Raw genomic sequence first — 18,799 nt, forward strand, 5'->3', positions numbered from 1 at the left:
CAATCTGCTGGGAGCCATCTGTATGTTTCTGAGAGTAAGAAAGACCTTTTTAATGGGCAAGAACATAGTGAGATACATATGTAAAGAGACAATTGCTAGATTAAATATTGAAGTAAAGCACTTTTCATACTTGGACTGCATGGGCATTGACTTTTGTCTTTCATGTTTGGAATGAATTTGGATACAGTTTAGAAAAGAATATGGATTAAAATATCTCCCCACCACCCCCCCCCCCCCCCCGAGGACATAATTTTGCGTTTTGAAATTGAGGAGATGCCACAGTGTGCTGCAGAAGTAATTTAGAGACTAGTGTTTTAAGGAAGGATTTTTTTTTTTTTTTAACTTGGAAGTAACATTGCATGCCTTTTGCATGAGCTAGATGGCATCTTAGTTGCAAAAAGAAGAGTTTTGTTACTTTACTTTGAATTTTCTTTGGGGTTTTTTATCTTTATCTTAAAACTTTCTTTTGGGATTGCCAGCATAGTAGGCTTCCTTCACATTTAGTAAATTTAGACTCCGAAGTAAATACTGTCTATTTCATATATATTATATATATATATATATACACCTGTATATGTATATGCATACATGCTTATACATGGCAGTAATAAATACTCCTCTGGTTATCATCACTCCTTTGACTGCACCAGGCAAACAAGATTATTTCCCCTGGGAGAGAATCCCTGAGACCTCAGCAGGACCTTTTTTTAAGCCAGAGCTCCTTCTGGTAGGTTTTTGCTTGGACTCCAATCTTGGCACCACAATAAGAGAAGTTCTTTTTAATTTAGTGGCAAATGGTATTTTCCCAAGATTTATCCTCTGAGTCAGATAACAAAAGGCTCACATTTTGGAAAAGTTTTTGAAAGTCAGTTCTGGGTACCAGATGTGAAATGGCTATTACTGTCTTAAATATTCTTACAGCTAGTGTGTCAACACAGGACCTATTTCTGGTGCTTCTCTAGAATCCTCTGTTGATTCCACACATTTGCAGCGGTCGTGTTTCTTCTTACTCTCCCAATGCACAAATTTATTCAAATCTCCTTTCTTCTTTTCCACCCCCAATATCTTGCTTGTTACCAGACACAAAAAGTGGTTATTAAGAGCACAGGCATCCTGGTCATGTGTAAAGGTGAAGGATGTGTAAAGTGTCAAGGTAGTTTACCTGTCCAGAGCTGTGATCTGAAATAGAAAATAGTTAGGGGACAGCATTCACAAAATGTCAAAGAAGTCAATGAAACAAAAAAATTCCCAAATACGCTTTTGCCATGGGATTTCACTGTAAGGCAAGAAAGATCTCAAATTAAGCACAATAAATCACAATCTAGTGATTTCTGATTATATAAGCTCTTCTGCTCTTAAAAAGGGAGAAATAAAAATGTAACAGAACTTTTTGATTTTTAATTTGGAGGTATTTTGTATACATGTTATGACTTCATACCTCAAATACAGATAAATAAAATGATCTCATAGAAACCTGACTAGTCTGATAATGCATTAAACAATGTTAAATAATTCTGTAAGAATCATTTAGTATCTCAGAGGGCTTTGCTATTTGCAAAAAAATAATAATAGAAACATCACAAGTGATGACCCATGCTGATGAAAGTATTTTCTGAAGTGATTAGTATTTTCTCTTTGTGAATGGCATGAGATGAATTCTGCAGTAAAAGCTTTGAAGAAGTAATCATTTGAGCTCCAGTTACTTAATTCCAACAGTGCCTCAGAAATGCTTAAAACAAGACAACAACAAAAATTCATCATTCTCTCTTTGCTTTTGCCAGCAGTGGATCAGTCAAATAGAAGCAAATGAGTACGTTTAAATAACTGACTTGCAGCTGTTCCAAAGAGAAATCTAGAGCAGTTTCCTTTAGAATGGCTTTTCATGGCCAAAGCCAAAAACCACTTCTCCTACTCTGTGCCATTGAATACATCTCTATTTTCTCCTTGTTTTATTTGAATTGGAGTGGAAGAGATTTAAGTTATTCTTGCTACAGAGAGGTTATCCTTCTCATAATATGCTTGAGAACAGGCTGCTGTGGGCTGGCACAGCTGTTGTCACCCCTTCCCCCAGTGAAGCACAACACAATTTGCATTTTGGATTTGGTGCCCAAGTTTTTGCAGTCAACAAGTGTGTGGATTTTTTTGTCCCCCTTCAGCTGAATAAACAAATTAGCCTTGTTACCAAAACAGGCCTCTGGTGGTGGTAAATACAGCAAATGAGAGAACAAAAGGAAATGGTGAGTCTGGAAAAAACAATTTATAATTAGAAATCAATCCACCCAGTTACAGACATCATAGGGAAAACTAAAATACCAGTACCCTTTCTAAAAGAATAATTTTACTAGATGAGATTACTGGAGGTTCAGAATGCATCTCCATTTTGTTTAAAGTAGAAAATATTGCCTTAAAGGCAACTGCTTAGTAATGTGTAAACAACTTAGTTATAGAGAACCCATTGTTTCTAAAGCTCTGAGACAAAGATTTGTCTATAGTCTGTTTATATATTTCACAAATATTTCAATATATCAAAGCAAAAGAAACCCAAATTATCTAACATATATTTAATGAAAAAAAAAATGGTATTTGCTATTGTAAACCCAGAAGGGTCTTTGTATTTCCATCTGTAAGTCTCTTATTTCTAGTCACAAAATGAAATCTACTATGCTTATTGACATAAGCATTTTGCTTGTAGGCTAAACTCTCCTAAGTGCTCACTTTGGTCATTTGCTTTTGCAAGGGAGGTGTTCTCTGTAGGTGGAAGCAACCCTAGTGTAGTCCACAGTGTCTTTTCAGCATAAAATTGCAGTCTTTGAGCTACTGTAGCAAATAATTAACTCCCAGCTTGGTTTACTAACTGGGCCTAAAGGATGCACATTGTAAATCATTATGCAGGAGAACTCATTTGGGATGTTATAGGTGCAGATTTTTTTTTTCCCCCAGCTGCTTCTAATCTGGCTTCTGAAGGGCACAGATAGGATTCTGTGTGCTGCACCATTCTCCAGAAAACCCCTCCCAAGTGGAGATTTGTTCTGAACTGCACTCATCCTCACAGCAGCATTCAGGGACTCACTGCAGTTTGGATGTCTGTCTGTGATGTTCAGGTTGAGGGTAAGGCAGGTGGGCAACTGGGAGTGAATTAGGCAAGATAGTGGAGCAGCCAGATCAGCATCATGGCAAAGACATTTTCTGAAGGCATAAGAGTTGGAATATTTTAGTCACTAAATGAGATGATGGAATATAATTGTCTTCCTGTGTCTCTAACAAAGCCACAAAGTGTTGAGCCTGTGCCCATGCTTGGCTAGTGTTTGTGAAGATCAACTTGTTGTGAAAGCTACCCCAAAGGAAAGGAAGTTTTTATGAGCTTTGCAGAAGCTCTTTCTGTACTTTGTATGGAACATTTGGGCTTAAGTACCCAATTTGGGCTCAATGTGCTCTATGAGCACCACAGAAAATTACATTATTTTTGCAATATCTCAACATTACAGTGGGGATCTCCCTTTGAGAGGACCTGGGGAAGTAGAGATGGGGTGGCATAGAAAAAATAAATCCTTAATAATCAACATAAATAAGTGAGTCTAAGAATCTATATGAGGGTGTGATCATGTAGAACTCTCCCCTGATTCAAGCAGTCTTCATCTCCTCCTCTATTGGAAAAATTTCCTGTGAACATTTCTGTAGTACTTGTGAGGGACACATTTTCAGTTTCATCTGAAAATGCTGGATCCATGGAAAAGGAGCAACAGTACAGCAGCGTGTGAATTGCTGGCTAAATTGTGGATGGATGAGGTCACTCTGACTTTTTTTTAAATTTTTTTTCAATTCTTCTAGCTTTTGATTTCTTAAATATAATTTTGCTTGCAAAATTTTGGAAGGTCAGCAATCTCCCTGGTTTTATAGCCAATCTGTGGAGGTCACAATCATAGTTAATCAATGGGATCTGTGTCACTCATGAATTATACCTTCCATGAGTAAAACTGCCTCTTTTCACACTGTTGCTGGTGACTCTTCAATACACTGAGTACCCAGATATGTTGAGCTGCATTTCCTTGTATGAGCTGTAGGACACAGAGAAATTCTCAGTTGAATTTCTAGTAGCTGAGATATTTGTCATCTCAGAGACTCTGTAGTAATACAGTCTGCTACAAAAACATCCTAAAAATTATTGGATGCTCTAGTTGTTGCCATATGATCCTTAAGTAACTTCATGCTTTAGGATCTTTTAATAGCATTAAAGGGATCCCCTTGCAGGGAGATTAATTTCCTCCTGTTTTGTCAGCTTTGTGAGGGGTAGAATGAATCTAGTGAAATGAAGTAACCTGCTGTGACAGAACCACCCCATGTTATTTTACAAGTTTATCTTTAAGTCCATTGAACGGTTACTTAGGGAGATGCAATTCTGAAGAGGAGATGCCATTCTGTGTTGGTGACAGGCTTTAATACTTTCACTGTGCAGATGAAAAATATGTATGAATCAGGACCCTTGTCTTGTGACTTCATGATTTTTTTAAATTCTACTTTTGTCTTTAAAGGAAACACATCTTTTCTACTTTATTTTAAAGCTTTTCTTTCATGTTCTGCACTTTGAAAAGTTGTCTATGTTTTTCATTAGATAATAGACAATGGTTTTGCAAACTGGATTTTTTTTTTTCTCATCTGTTGCAGCTTTACTTTCGTAAACCTCACGTTTGGCAGTTACAGGTTGATGTATTTACATATTGATTGAATTATACCTATGCTTACTTGCTTAACCTTATTTTAAGGATATTCTTAATCTGTACTCTTCTTTGGGGATTTTGAGATTGGTAGCTCCCTGAAGTTTTTCTGGTATGTTGGTAAACTTAAGATATTTACCTAGGTGGAAAGCAGTGGTACATTTACTAAATGTAAAGATATAAGGCAGCTATTATGGTTTTGTAGTCTTAGTTTACTACACCAATATTAGAAAAATTAATTGCTTTTCATCTTCTCTGTGTTCTAGGTAAGAAAACAGTGGCATGTGGAGGTTCATTCAGCAAAAGACAAAAAAAAAGAGGAGCAGAGTGTGTTTGGAGAGTTTAGGGTTAAGATATTTTTAAGGAACTTCCTGGATATGGACTCTTTTTTGTGGCTTACAAGTTTGAAAAATGCTGTGAAAGTCAGACCTTAGTATTCAAATAATGTTCTGCTCTGTTTCTCTCAACAAGAAATACATGTACCCATGGGTGCTAGGGGTGGGGAGAGAGTGGCTTGCCTTTTTTGTTTCACAGAACAAGGAACACCCCAAACTCTGAGATTGCAGAGAGGTTTGTAAACTGATCATCTTCCCTTCAGGCACCTTGTGCTAGTTAATGATTTGTTTAGGCAGGATAAATCAATGGTATTTGAAAACTTTTTGATGTCCATTTTCCACCCCAAGCATCTCTCCATACCCAGTCCTTACCAGGTGAGCTGTCACTCACTGTGAAGCTGGCAGGATCCAGAGACCCCTCTCACCTTCTGCTCCAGGCAGACAGTATGTTTTTCTATCCTGTCTCTGCCCCAGGAAGGGCAGGTATTAATGAGCTCCTCTCCCAAGGTTATCCAATGGTCGAGGTGCTGTGGATCCAAATCTTCACCCTATTCTTTAGGGTGCCATGTAGAGGTGGGGCAGAAGCAAGATGAATCGGGCACAAAACATGGGAAAGCTTGCATGGGCTCCTCTTCCCAGTGTTCCCACTGGTGGTCTGATCCCAGACATAGGAAAGGAGGCAACCAGGCAAATAGCACCTGAAAAGGCCAGTGCCAAGGTGAATTGGATGACTAACTGCTGAAGAAGAGTGAGTTTTGTTTATTAAGGCCTGATTCCAAATTTCACTGTGTGCACTATGCTGTGGTTATAACTGTGTCTCCTGATAACAGATTTAGTTCCATTTACATGTGATTTTCTTTGATTTGGGGCAACTGTGTCTTGGATCATCTTCATATGGTGAGAGGAGACTTTGCTTTTACCCTGCTTTTGCTCCATTTTTCTTTATCTGTCTTGTTGGTTTATAACTCAGTGTTTACTTCTTCCACCCAGATGTGTCCTAGAGGTTTAGTTAACACGGGCAATTTGTAGCTCAGTTTGTTTTAAACTTCTTTTGAGATATACTGAATGGATGAGGTAAATCTCCGGGCACCACGCATCTGGCTTACACAGGCAGTGAAACACACTTAGTGAAACTTCAGGAAATTAAAATATAAACTTCCCTGCCCCTTTTCCTGCCGGGGCAGGAGAGGGGATGGGGTCTGCCTGCTTGCATATGCCTTTGTGGTATGTTAACACTTTGAGTGCTGAGAGATCCAGTGCATTTCTGTTCTGCTTGAGCCTTTCCAGCCAGCATCACAGCTAAATTTCAAACAAAAAGATAGGGAAGAATATTGCACAATCAAGAAATAATTCACATTTTAAGCCCATATGCAAAACACAAAGAAAAAAAGAAGGAAAAGAAAGTAAAATCATAATATCTGACACATTTTAAATTTTTGAATTAAAAATATGTGTTTTTCTACATGTAGCAGGCCTCTTTCCACAGGAGCAACAGTGGAACAGGAGACTACATGTGGGCAGCAGACTGAAAGAAAAAAAAAACAGAATGACAAATACACAGGCAAAGAGAATTTATTCAAAATCACTGGATCCTACATCCAGATATTCCTACAGAAATTAAAAATCCTGTGCATTACATAATTAATGCAGATGTTGGCAAGCTTTTATAAGGGCCACTAATTCATTCATATGACTTCCTCCCTCCCTTAAGGGTTTTTATACTTGACCTGTTATTACTACAAGGTCTTTAACCAAAGAATTAGAGCCAGATGTCTTGTAGCTAGGTCTCCATTTGTTAAACGTCCCTTGTAAATATTTTTTTTATATGCAACAGATCCTACATGAGAACTTTTAAAATTTCTTAAATAATTAAGGCTAAAAGGCTTCAAACCCAAGGGTTGATGTGTCCTAAAGGAACAATAAAAGTATTATACTCACTGTGCTGAGAAATATTATTTATTCTAACTTTTTATTATCCTGGGACTGCAAATGTTTCTGGTCAATGTTTAGGCTGCAGGTAAAATCTTTCTTAAAAGACCTTTTTCTTTAACATAAATTTAAATGTCATGTAGTCCATTTAGGATATAGGTGGAAAGTTTTGTATACTGCTTTATTGGAATTGGCTTAATTGCTTTGACAAATGTAGAAATGAAAAGAAACAGAAACAACTTTGGGTGATCCTAAGGAGATCTTTATCAGATACTATTTTCACTTGAGTCAAGTTACAAATTCTGTTTCCCAATTCTGTACATTTTTGTTTTCAATAAGAAGGTTAGGTTAGCTGTAGCACTTCCTGCAGAGTAACTGGAGCTGTCCAAAACATAATGGGAAGAAATTACCATCTTTCAGTGTTGTTGGTCTGTCCCTTGATTGGACTTCTTACCTGCATTGCTAAAACTCGTCCTGCTTCTGTAAAAATTCAAGTTTAGCTGATAGAGTTCCAGAGAAATGAAAGCAGAGAGGGAAAGGCAGGTCTTATAGAAAAAGACTTTTTTTGTCATAGGTTTCTTGCTTTGATTTTTTTCAATTTTTTTTTTTCATCTTTGTTGTTTACCCATGCTAAACAAGGAACCATGATATTATTCAGAGGGGTTTCTTTTCTTAAGGTTTGCCTTAAGAAACTGAAAAAGAAAACTCATTAAGCATTTTCTTACAAACCAACAGTTTTATGCAAAACTTTCATATTCTGGTGGAATATAGACTTGTTTGTTGCTCCCCTAGCTGTTCATAGTGGAGTGCTCTGCAAAAATAATTAATCATGTGTTCTCTGACATAGTCATGACAATATTCAAAATATGGAAATAAGGTTGGATGTTCTTAACACTAGTTAAGCCAAATATTACTTTTCTTATTTCTTGGCTCACTCCTATTTCAAATTGGAATAAGTTAGTTCTGGTGAGTTATATTTAAAAGCATTGTGTATTTCAAACCATTCCTGGAAATGTGGCTGGTGCTCATAGAAATGCTATGTCACACTTCCTTTATTGTTCATAAAAGTGCTTTTTATGGATGTACATCATCCCTGGTAAATCATGGTCTCAGAGCATACTGACAATCTTTCCACATTTTAAGACAGGACAGGAAGGAATATTGATGATGGAAAATGAAATTAGTTAAAACCTGCGCAGAAATATAATGCACATTTCCTCCTCCTTGAAGAATTATTCTTCTGCTACAGTCAAACAACAGTTTTGTGTACTGATAATATAAATAAGGTGTCTAGCAGAGTTAATCTTTCTTAATTATGAATTGCATGCCTTTCCCTTTAACTGAATCTCTCAGCAGGTCTGCTTGGCCAGAATCTCATTTTCTATGCAATTTGCAGCTCCATCAGAACTCATGCAGGCTCCCAGAGCAGATGGAACCATTTCTGGTTGTTTCTAATCTGGTTGCTGTTACTAGATTCCTCAGAGTAATTGTTTGTGAGCTATGGAATGCCATTTGGTCTGAAAAAATAAATTTGTTCTGAGGCATATTCCCTCCCTGTCCCTTTCCCCGCTTTTTGTGTATGTCTCATCCATGAAGGCAATCATATGTTTTCAGTTCTGATGTCATTCTGGTCTTTTTTTCTCTCTTTTTTCCTCTTCTTTCAGTCTACAGCCATGAGTGAATCACAGTGCTACTACAATGAAACCATTGCCTTCTTTTATAACCGAAGTGGAAAATATCTAGCCACTGAATGGAACACTGTCAGCAAGCTTGTAATGGGACTGGGGATTACCGTCTGCATCTTCATAATGTTGGCCAACCTCTTGGTTATGGTGGCTATTTATGTCAATCGCCGATTCCACTTTCCTATTTATTACTTAATGGCCAACTTAGCTGCTGCGGACTTTTTTGCAGGGCTGGCCTACTTTTACTTAATGTTCAACACAGGACCCAACACTAGAAGACTGACTGTAAGCACCTGGCTTCTCCGCCAGGGTCTCATTGACACCAGCCTGACGGCCTCTGTGGCCAACCTGTTGGCCATTGCCATTGAGCGGCACATCACCGTTTTCCGAATGCAGCTGCACACTCGGATGAGCAACCGCCGCGTGGTCGTTGTGATTGTGGTTATCTGGACTATGGCCATCATCATGGGTGCCATTCCAAGCGTCGGATGGAATTGTATTTGTGATATCACTCACTGCTCCAACATGGCACCACTCTATAGTGACTCCTACCTGGTCTTCTGGGCTATTTTCAACCTGGTCACTTTTGTGGTCATGGTGGTCCTATACGCTCACATCTTTGGGTACGTTCGCCAAAGGACTATGAGAATGTCCAGGCACAGTTCTGGACCCCGCAGGAATCGGGACACCATGATGAGCCTCCTGAAGACTGTGGTCATAGTGCTTGGTAAGTGCTTATCCTGCCCACCCTGTTCTCCCTGCTCTGTTTCTTATCAGGTGATTCCAGTAAGGCATGGTTAGCTCATGGGAGTCAGCAGAATTTGGAAGATGCTAGAAGAGGAGCAGACAATAAGAATACCCAGAGTTCACTACTGTAACCACTGAGACTATCAAGCTTTTTGATGGAAGTTCATGGAACATGGTCACTCAGCACTGTAACACAAAACTGGTGAAAATCCAGATGTAATGTGGTGTACTTTTGCAGCAGCACATTTAAAACTTTTTGTAGCAACCTATTATATGCAGTGCTTGTCCTTTTTCCTTTGAAGATGCCAAATGGCTTCAAACTTAAAATAGTACAGGCAAGGGTCAGCATTCCACTGAAGTATCTGTCATCTCCTTTTTTGCCACATGAAAGTGTTCTGTGTATTCATGCAAAATTCCAGTATATGGAGAATAGTGAGGGGCTACAGATTATTCACAAAAAGATTGTGTGTTAAGCAGGATTGCATGTACTCAGCCCTATAGTGTTTGGTACACATCAGTATATGACCATTTGCTAATACAAGAAAGTAGCATGTGAGATACTGGTGTACTTCAGCACACTGCTCAGGAGGTGTCTAAGCTTCAGAGCTTGGCATGAAGGAAATACCATAACACACTTTGGATGCAGGAGTTTAATGTCATTTTGTGAATAGTTTTACTTGGGTTTTGTCTGGGCCTCCCAGTTTCCTTATGCAGAGGCCCAGCCTAAATGCTGAGTATTGCTCTCTGGTGATTTTTTTGCTGTTTGTTCTGTTCCTTGCTGCTGCAGATGATAGCAAGCTGAAGGCAACAAGGATGGTGCAGCTTGTCTCCTTGTCCCAATATGTTTTCTCACCTGTTAGGTCTTCCAGTACAATACATGGGTCTCTAGGTATTTCAGAACCCTGTTGCATCAGATGGTTTCCATATAGTCCATAAATGCAAATGTTATGCCCAAAGTCCACAAAGCCCAAAACGTATCCCCATTTATCTGCTTGACATTATGGTTCCCATAGGTTTTTGCTGTAACTTGTGCTTTCTATCACAAAGGTGACAGAATGGTTGCAGAGAATCAGTGTGAGTCACTGTGTCCATTCACCTGTTAGTTTAAGAATTTACATGTTGTACTCTAACCTAGTGATTTGCTTTTCAACTAGAGTACAAATTGTGTGGTTAACTAACCTTTTAAATCATTGATAAGATGTATTCCTCCATGTCCTGCTCTTCTTTTCAGGGGAAAAATTTCTATGAGTTTTGCAAGGGAGACTGTAGCATTTGGTAAAGTCTCTCCCAAGTCTCTCCTGGTGGTTCAAAAATCTGTCCCTTCCCATCTCCATGGTTTTCATAGCAGAAGGCAAGATAAGGTTCAGAATATAAAGAAAATTGGGGTTTTGTAGTCCTCTGTCAGGTAACAGTCCTGTGTTTTCCTTCCTGAAAACGTTATTGTTAATACAAAGTGTAGTATTTCCTATGAGGTGAAAGACTGGCTCAGAGTTTTTAAAAAAAGGGCAAAAGACCCCCCCCAATAATAGTGGGTGGAAAATAGTAGGCAATTCTACCAATGCCATATGGAGTTGTAGCAGTAAACAGTCATTGAACAAATAGGAAATGTCAGGTAATCCCAAGCATGTATGGTACTAGAGGTCTGTGTATGCAGCAGGAAGGATAGGTGGTGACCACACTGTCCTTCCTTCTCCTGTGAGAAGAGCTCAGAGGGAAGACATACAGGCCATTGAGGCCACAGCAGTAGTGATGTACAAGGATATAAAGTGACTCCTTTTTTTCGCTAAAAAGTATATTTTTTTTCAAGTATTGTTCTAGAAAGAGCAAAACAACTCCGGGAGTTAAGGGGCATTAGCTAAACTGAAAAAAAAACAGTTTAGCTGCAGATGTAATTCAGTTATACCTCTGATTCTTCATTAAGACGAGGTTTTTCAGAACAGCAACTGGCATATGTTGAAGGTTTCTTCAAAATTCAAACAGAATCTTACTTCTTGTTACTGCTGCACTTCAGTGTTTTGCAAACACTGTATTTAAGCGTCTCTTCTAATCTGTGTAAAACACCATTTACAAAAAACAACTTATTATTTTATTAAATCTGTTCAAGGGAAACAAAGGCACTTGTAGGTTGTGATACTCTTCATCATTTTTGTAGCTCCCACCATGGTATTATTTTGCAAAGGTTTTGGGTTTTGGTTCAGTTTGTTTTTTTTCCTGAGCAATGTGGTTACTGGAGGAAAGCTAGACGAGTCATAGGCCTGTAGTGTAATGAAGCAGCAATGCTTTCACTCACCACCTGTGAGGCACATTTGCAAGATAATGAGGTTGAGAAGCAGCTATGGGTTTGATGTATAAAGTCTTTTAATTTAAAATATAAATAAATAATAAAACTGCAGTTAAGAATTAGGCTTTAGGTCAACCACAGAAACTCTTGGAGAGTTAAATATTTGTGCATCAAGGTGTTGCCAGACTTCTAGGCACATCATAAGAAATGTTCTTTAGTTGTCATCAGCTGGGGAGTACCATCACATATTGCTGAATTTGCACTTCAGGGGAGGATTGTTTTTGTAGTTCTGAAGAAGAGCTAAACATCACTTCAAAGTACTTCTGGGCAGCAGATATCTCCAATATCAGCAGATATCTCTCAAGCAAACAGTGTGGTCAGCGTGTTGATCAGGCAGGTGTGCTGGTGATCTTATCACTGTAGTCTACTTGTAAGTCTGGCTTAAAGTTTTCCTAAGCAGAAGATTTAATTTTAAGGGTCATACTTCCTGAGTGCCTTCTTGAAAAGATAGTGCTGCAAGTTTATCTACTGGAGCTTTGGAAAGGGCAGAAAAGGTGGGTCTTAGGCTGCATGGAGCAATTTGCTGAACATTTATCTCACGTTATCTGGCTTTTTCTACATCAGTGAACCTCAAAAACATGGAGGAAAATAACTCCTACCTTCTCTAATGGTGCAGGTCAGGGTAATAACATATTACTCAATACATTAGTTTGAGGCAGAAACAACTTTTGGCAGGAAGTGAAGATGGGAGAGAAAGCAGTTTATTCTGAAGATCCCTCTCAATACATTAGTTTGAGGCAGAAACAACTTTTGGCAGGAAGTGAAGATGGGAGAGAAAGCAGTTTATTCTGAAGATCCCTCTCCCTCCTCTCTTACCCCACAGCTGAGTGGGGAAGGGATCTGGTTTGTGTCAGCCTGCTTTACACAGAAGAAGACAATTAATTTTAGAGGAGAGGTACCCTGGGACTGAAAGGAAAACAGAATGGGGATTCTGGGTAAGCCTGTGAGCATTGGCAGAAGGAGACAAACCATTCCTCATGTTAGAATTTTTGTTAAAATGTTGCTCAGCCATAAGTAACCCCATCGTGAATTGGTCAGCAGTGAACTGTTCATTTGACTTGTAAACTTCCATAAACGGGTGTCCTGGAGTCGTCCTGCTGGCTATACTCCCGGGCAAAGACATACTGCTGCCGCAAGCAGAGGAGCATCTTCTCCCTTGTCCGCATTCCCACTGTGTTTGGGGGCAGGAGGGAGCACAAGAGCTTCTTGTGTGCGCGCTGCCCAACGCGGCCTGCCCTCCTCGTGCCGGGCTGCCTTGCTCAGAGGAGAGCTGCCCCAGAGGGGTGCAGAGCTGCAGGCAGAGCTGTGTCAGCGTGTGCGGGGAGGGTGCCAGCTGCTCTGACAAGGGGCGATTGTGTGCCCGGGCTGTGGCCGCGGCGAGCGCCGAGCGGAGCGGTCGGGATCTGGCACACTGCGTCATCCCACAGAGCGGGCCATACTGAGTACTAGGAACAAGGCAGAAGCAAAGAACGGGGTTTTTTTATTCTTCTTCTTTTTTTTTTTTTTTTTTTTTTTAAATGCCCTCTTGTTTTTTTCCTTGAGTAAAATAGTTTAAACAGAAGGAAGTGATTTCATAGCAAGCCTGTTTTTCTTTTAACAAGGCTGCTTTTGAAATCTTTCAAAATTGACAAGGAACATAAAGCTCTTTCTCTAAACCATGTCTTTCCTTTGCATTGGAACTAAGGAAGGACTGATCTCTGTACAGCACACAGCCATAAAATCATGTCTGGTTTGGCTTGCAGCTCAGTGACACTTTGCCTTTCACCACCACGTGTTCCCTTTAAATGAGCAATCAGGGAACAGGCAGAAACTGAGCAGATCCATCAGCTGAAACTTGGCATCCTGTCTTCTGTTCTCCCCTTTTTCTCATGTTACATTTAAAGACAAAGCTAAACTGTTTTTCTGCTCTGAAAGCATTTGTCTGGGCCAGTTGCAGGTTTGGCCCAAAAATGGATGACAATATCTAACTATTATTTTAAGAAGAAGTGAAAACACCAAATTAAGGATTTCAGAGGCCAGACCTGGATAAACTAGTTCTGATCAGGATTTCCTTTGCCCAGAATCAGTCATGAAAGGTTAGGGTCTTTCAGGTATTTTCATATCTGCATTTGTAGAGAAGTACTGGTTTGGAATGTTGCTGCTGGAAAGCTAGCCTGTATTTCTCCTGCCTAAATGATGATTAAATATCCATCCTAATTTGTCACATCTGGCTTTTATACCATGAATAACTCTGCCATATACCTCCATATGCATCTTTGGGCACTCCCCTCTATTTAGAATTTAGACTGCGAGATCCTATTCTGAGAGTTTATAACTGAATTTCAAATAAGCACAGCACCAACAGCCCTTCTTATTTGTATTTTACTAATCCTGATGATTAGCCTTCTATGTTGGGTGAGTTCTCAATGTTGTTTGGTCAAAATTAGGCATGCCTGTTGAGGCAAGAACCACAGCTAGCCCTCAGGATGTAGGGAGACCAAACAATGAATTCATAATTGTTTATCCATTTTGTTCCTGGGAAATGAAAAGACACTTAGAACTTTCCTGCCTGTAGAATCGTCCACTTTGTTTGTAGGAATGTGGTTTATTCTGTAATATTGGGAAACTAATGTGGGCCCAGATAAAAAAGTTGAAGGTTTTTTTTGTATAAACTTTGTGTTTGTATAAATTTTGATTTAAAGGACTCTCACTGTGTTTGAAGAAGTTATTTACTTACTATAGCAAAGAAATAAATGTTAAAAAACATCTGGAAGTTCAGTATAAACATCTGGAAGGGTAGAACTGCTCAGCAACAGCTTTTTTCCTGTCCTCTCTGCTGCAGTTATGAATTGCATGAGACTTATTTTTGTACTACTGTAGCTTTTCTTTCACATCTAGGTACCAAATGGGATTGGTAAACAGCAAAAAACTGTTAACACACATAAGTGCACACATACGCTGCAGCTACGCTGTTCAAGCAAGTAAAGTGTATTTTTGATAACTTTAACCTTTCTGAGAGGTTGTTTTGATGTGCAGTCTGCATCTTCACTCCCTTTTTCTTCTCATGTAGTAAAAGCACTAGATTATCAGTAGAATATAAAAAAACTATGAAATAATGCTACAGCCTGACTGGCAGCACATGATGTCTTGACATAGACATGTCATTGTTTCCATAACCCTAATGCAGCATCAGGTAATTAACTGGAATCACTTACCTTTGTTGGCCTTAAACAGTATGAAAATATATTTCAGCAGTTGCCCAGACTGTGGTCCTGGACTGAGATGAAGATGATCATGTCTGGATAGAGCTTGGTTATGGTATCACTCACACTTTGACAGACCTTCCCTGCCCGTGGAACATTTTTCCTGTGCGCCAAAGGCCCTCTTAGCACAATACAGCTTATAAGATGAGCTTTGGGAGAAGCCAGGATTTAATTCTGAGCCCAGGGACTGCAAGAAGACAATTTCATCTATTTACCTCCTTCTTGAGGAGTCCTGCTGCTATCAAGAGAGATGAGCTTTGCAGCAGCATTTTTCCTGAGATGACTGAAATTGAGGATGTTGTCTTAGCTTAGGAATGTCCTTCTACCAGGTAGCAGTGGTTTATGGGGAGAAGAACAGCATCCAGTGAGGTGTTTTTCCTTGTAGTTATTGTATTTTCCATATATAATTGGACTGGACAGTAACAACAGGCTGGAGTTCAGATGAGAGCAGCATTTTTCCCAGTTTCTTCTCTGGAAGTGGTGCAGTGTGAAACCATAAAACCATGTAACCCTGTGGTCTGAACAGGGGGCCAGTTCAGAGTCACCAACCCTGCCTGACCTCTGCATCACAGAAATGTCACTTGTGTGTTGATTTAACCCTGACAGAAAAAACAGGGCAATAAACTCTGTACTTGGTGCAGGCAATACAAGTCTGAGCATCAATGACTCTCTGTTCTAGCACACAGGTTGCAGTTATGTGCAGCCCCAGTGTTTTAGATAAGTATATTTTAAATGTGCATAAACTGTGAATTTAACCCTACTGTCAAGTAAACTGGGAAACTGTTGCTGAGGACTGTAGTCTAAATAGAGAACTCATAGAGTTTAAAGGATAAACTCTTATTGCATTGTATGGAAGGCTGAGGTTTTAACAAATGCTTTTGGAGATGCAATGTGACAGTAGTACTTTCAAGCCATATCATTAAAGATTTGCACAAAAAAAGTGAAATCTTGATTAAAATTATTATTTATAGCACACCTTATCTATCCTACTGGATTTTGGATTACTTGGATTTCTCCCTCTTCTCCCTCGCCCTTACAAGTAGTTCTGATTGCTCCTCAAAAGCTTCCTTACAGGAAAAAACATGCAGTGTAGGGAGTCTGTGGTTTCCAGGCCTTGTGTATTATGTATTATCTTTTTGGTTTTGTTGTTGTTTTTTTTTTTTTTTTCCTGTGCATCTTAATGACATTTCAGTATTGACTCAAGTAACACTGTACTTTTAGCTTGCCAGGAGATGAAGGCGAATGAATATCTACATTGCATATTTTGTTAGGAAGTTTTATTGTGAAATCATTCAGATTTGATAACAAGAACTTTAACTTCTAGTCAGTGATTTGTAACAAGTGTACTGATATTTTGCTTGTAAATGTCTATATTATATTTTCTTCATAGATACAGCTTGATCACTATATAAGACAGGTCTGGCACTGTTTTCTAACAAGACAAATTTTCACAAAGAATTATTAAAAATCAGTTAGGTTTTCTTTTCCCAGTTGCAAAAGTGGAGGCATGAAAACTTGTCAAGGATCTATGTACAAATTGTACATAATTATGCAGTGACATAATTTTAACACTTTCAATAGGATGTCCTTGATTGCTTTATATATTTCATGCTGCTAATAAAAGCAGTACTATGTGTGCTCTGTCTCAAAATCTCAGTCACTGATCATTTTTATTATTGTTTATTGACCTACAAATCAATTCTGGTGGATCTTCTTGAATTTTTTCTAGTAGTCCCAAACCAAATCTCTTCCTGTTAATGACTGGCTGGTGAGGACGCTGGAAGGAAAAATAATGAGGGAGCAAGGCATCTGGAAATACAGTGTGGTCAGTTTGTTTGTGTCATAAACTTCATAAGTAGCTTTCTTTTCCAAAACAAGCCCATGCAAGCTCCATTTGATTAAGCAGAAGTTACTGATGCCTTGTATCCAGGCAACTCTCTCTGAACACAGAGTATGGCTGGATGTACAGAAAATCTCATTCTAAATGTTTTGCTTGTTTTCTTCAGTTAGTTCTCTCAGTTAATTTTATTGCATCCACAGTTAAAGCTGATAAATCCCTGGTAACTGTCTTTTCTCTGAAGTATTGCAGGTATCCCTATGGCATTCAGTGCTTCACCCTTGGGAATATATTGAGAAGTTTTCTCCTTTTCCTCTTCGGTTAAGAATAAGAATTATTTATTTTTATTCAGAATCCTTTGAAAATGCACTTTGAGGACCTTTCATCATTTCCCAAGACAGGAATGTGGCTTTATTTTATTCTTGAGAGGGAAAATGTCTGTAGTAAATACATTCTTTTGAGTATGATGAAAATGAGGCTTTGTTTAATAAGTCTTTCCCCTGACTTCAGTGTAATTTATTACCTTTTCATGGAAAAAATAAATTTAAAGGGCAGATGAAAGCTCTCTTCATTTTTCCAGGAGTGGCCAGAAAGGGATAAACCTTAAAGAGTTATTGCACTTCACCTTTCGATTAAAAAAAAAAAAAAACTAAAAAAATGTATTCTAGTTGCTTGCATAGGTTTTTGTCCTTTTTCAAAGAAGCTTCTAAAAATTAATTGCAATGGCAAAAGTAGGTATATTTCTCAACAGGCCCTGAGAATTTGTTTTTATTTTCCTTTAATAATAGGGCTTGGAAATCACACCTTGACTTTGAAAAATAGAATCCAAGATTTTCACTTGCATCCAGGTAGAATAACAAAAGGCTGACTAAGGACTGGTAGTCACTTACTGAAAATCCTCACCAAATCTAAATGAATGGCTAACCCATCTTGCTCTGAGATCAGTCTCTACTTAGCAGTGCTACATCCACAAGTGGGTGCTCATCAACCTGAGCTTCTCTAAAACAATTCAGATGAGCATGTTTTGTGGGACATTTGCTCTAAAACAGAGGCCTTGGTAAACTTTGCTGAATACCCAAGGCAGAAATGGTTATCAAGAAGAAATTTTGAAAATCAGCATGTACAAGAGGGCTTACTGTAAAATGTCAGCACATGATCAAGTTCTGTTGATCTCTCAAAATGTGAAGATTTTGAAATTTGAATTTTGAATTTTTTGGAAGGAAAGATGGGAGCTCATCTGATCTTTAGAAGAAGCAACAATAGTGCTTTTACAGAATGGCTGCTGTTCACAACATAACATAGAAACAACTCTAGAAACCACATAGTTACACGGAGAATTTGCTTCTAAATGTTTTGCTCATTTTGTTCACTGACTTTCCCGATAATATTTCTTGGCCCCTCAGATAAAAGTGATACATCCTTGGCAACTCTTAAGAGTGAGGTCCATGTCCAGCCACTGGCTTCTGTTTTCACCTTTGTGATACCATTTGTCTTTGTTTCAGCAAACACCTCTCAAGTGCTAAGTCAAATTTACAGCTAGACCTCAGCTTCAGAAATTATGTGAATAAAAATGTCAACTGTTAACTTGTCTCATTGTAAAACTGCATTCAGTGGGGCACTGAACTCTTGTTTGTTTCCACCAGTGGAAAGTACTGACAATAACAGACTGTTCTGTGCAAGAGTGCTCCTCCTTCTGCATTGCTTCATTGCACATGAACAGTGTGTTTAAGTATTCTGGGTTTGTTTTTTTCTGTGGTAATCCATGAAAACAGAAGAATAATGATTTTCAATATCAAATTATTTTGGTCTTTATAGTTTCAATGAAACTATGGCTCTTGACAACAAATCAGAATTATTGCTGATGGCAAAACTTGCTAAGACACCTGAGCTACAACTGCCAATCAGTGCAGTGGAAAATGGTCAGCAGTGTTTGATAACTTTCCAACAGCAGGCATGCTCCCATCGTTCTAC

General features: G+C 38.7%; 1 protein-coding gene across 5 annotated transcripts in view; it reads left to right on the forward strand.

The window, feature by feature from the left end:
• Positions 1 to 18,799, forward strand: part of LPAR1 (lysophosphatidic acid receptor 1) — a 69,285-nt gene that overhangs the window by 28,712 nt on the left and 21,774 nt on the right. For all 5 annotated transcript variants that reach the window (XM_079331667.1, XM_079331671.1, XM_079331670.1 and 2 more), the window contains exon 3: positions 8,641 to 9,388. In XM_079331667.1, coding sequence (XP_079187793.1) covers positions 8,641 to 9,388 — 748 coding nt within the window. The remainder of the gene's footprint in view (positions 1 to 8,640; positions 9,389 to 18,799) is intronic.

The sequence above is a fragment of the Erithacus rubecula genome, assembly GCF_903797595.1.
Source record: "Erithacus rubecula genome assembly, contig: SUPER_Z_unloc_6, whole genome shotgun sequence".
NCBI lineage: Eukaryota > Metazoa > Chordata > Aves > Passeriformes > Muscicapidae > Erithacus > Erithacus rubecula.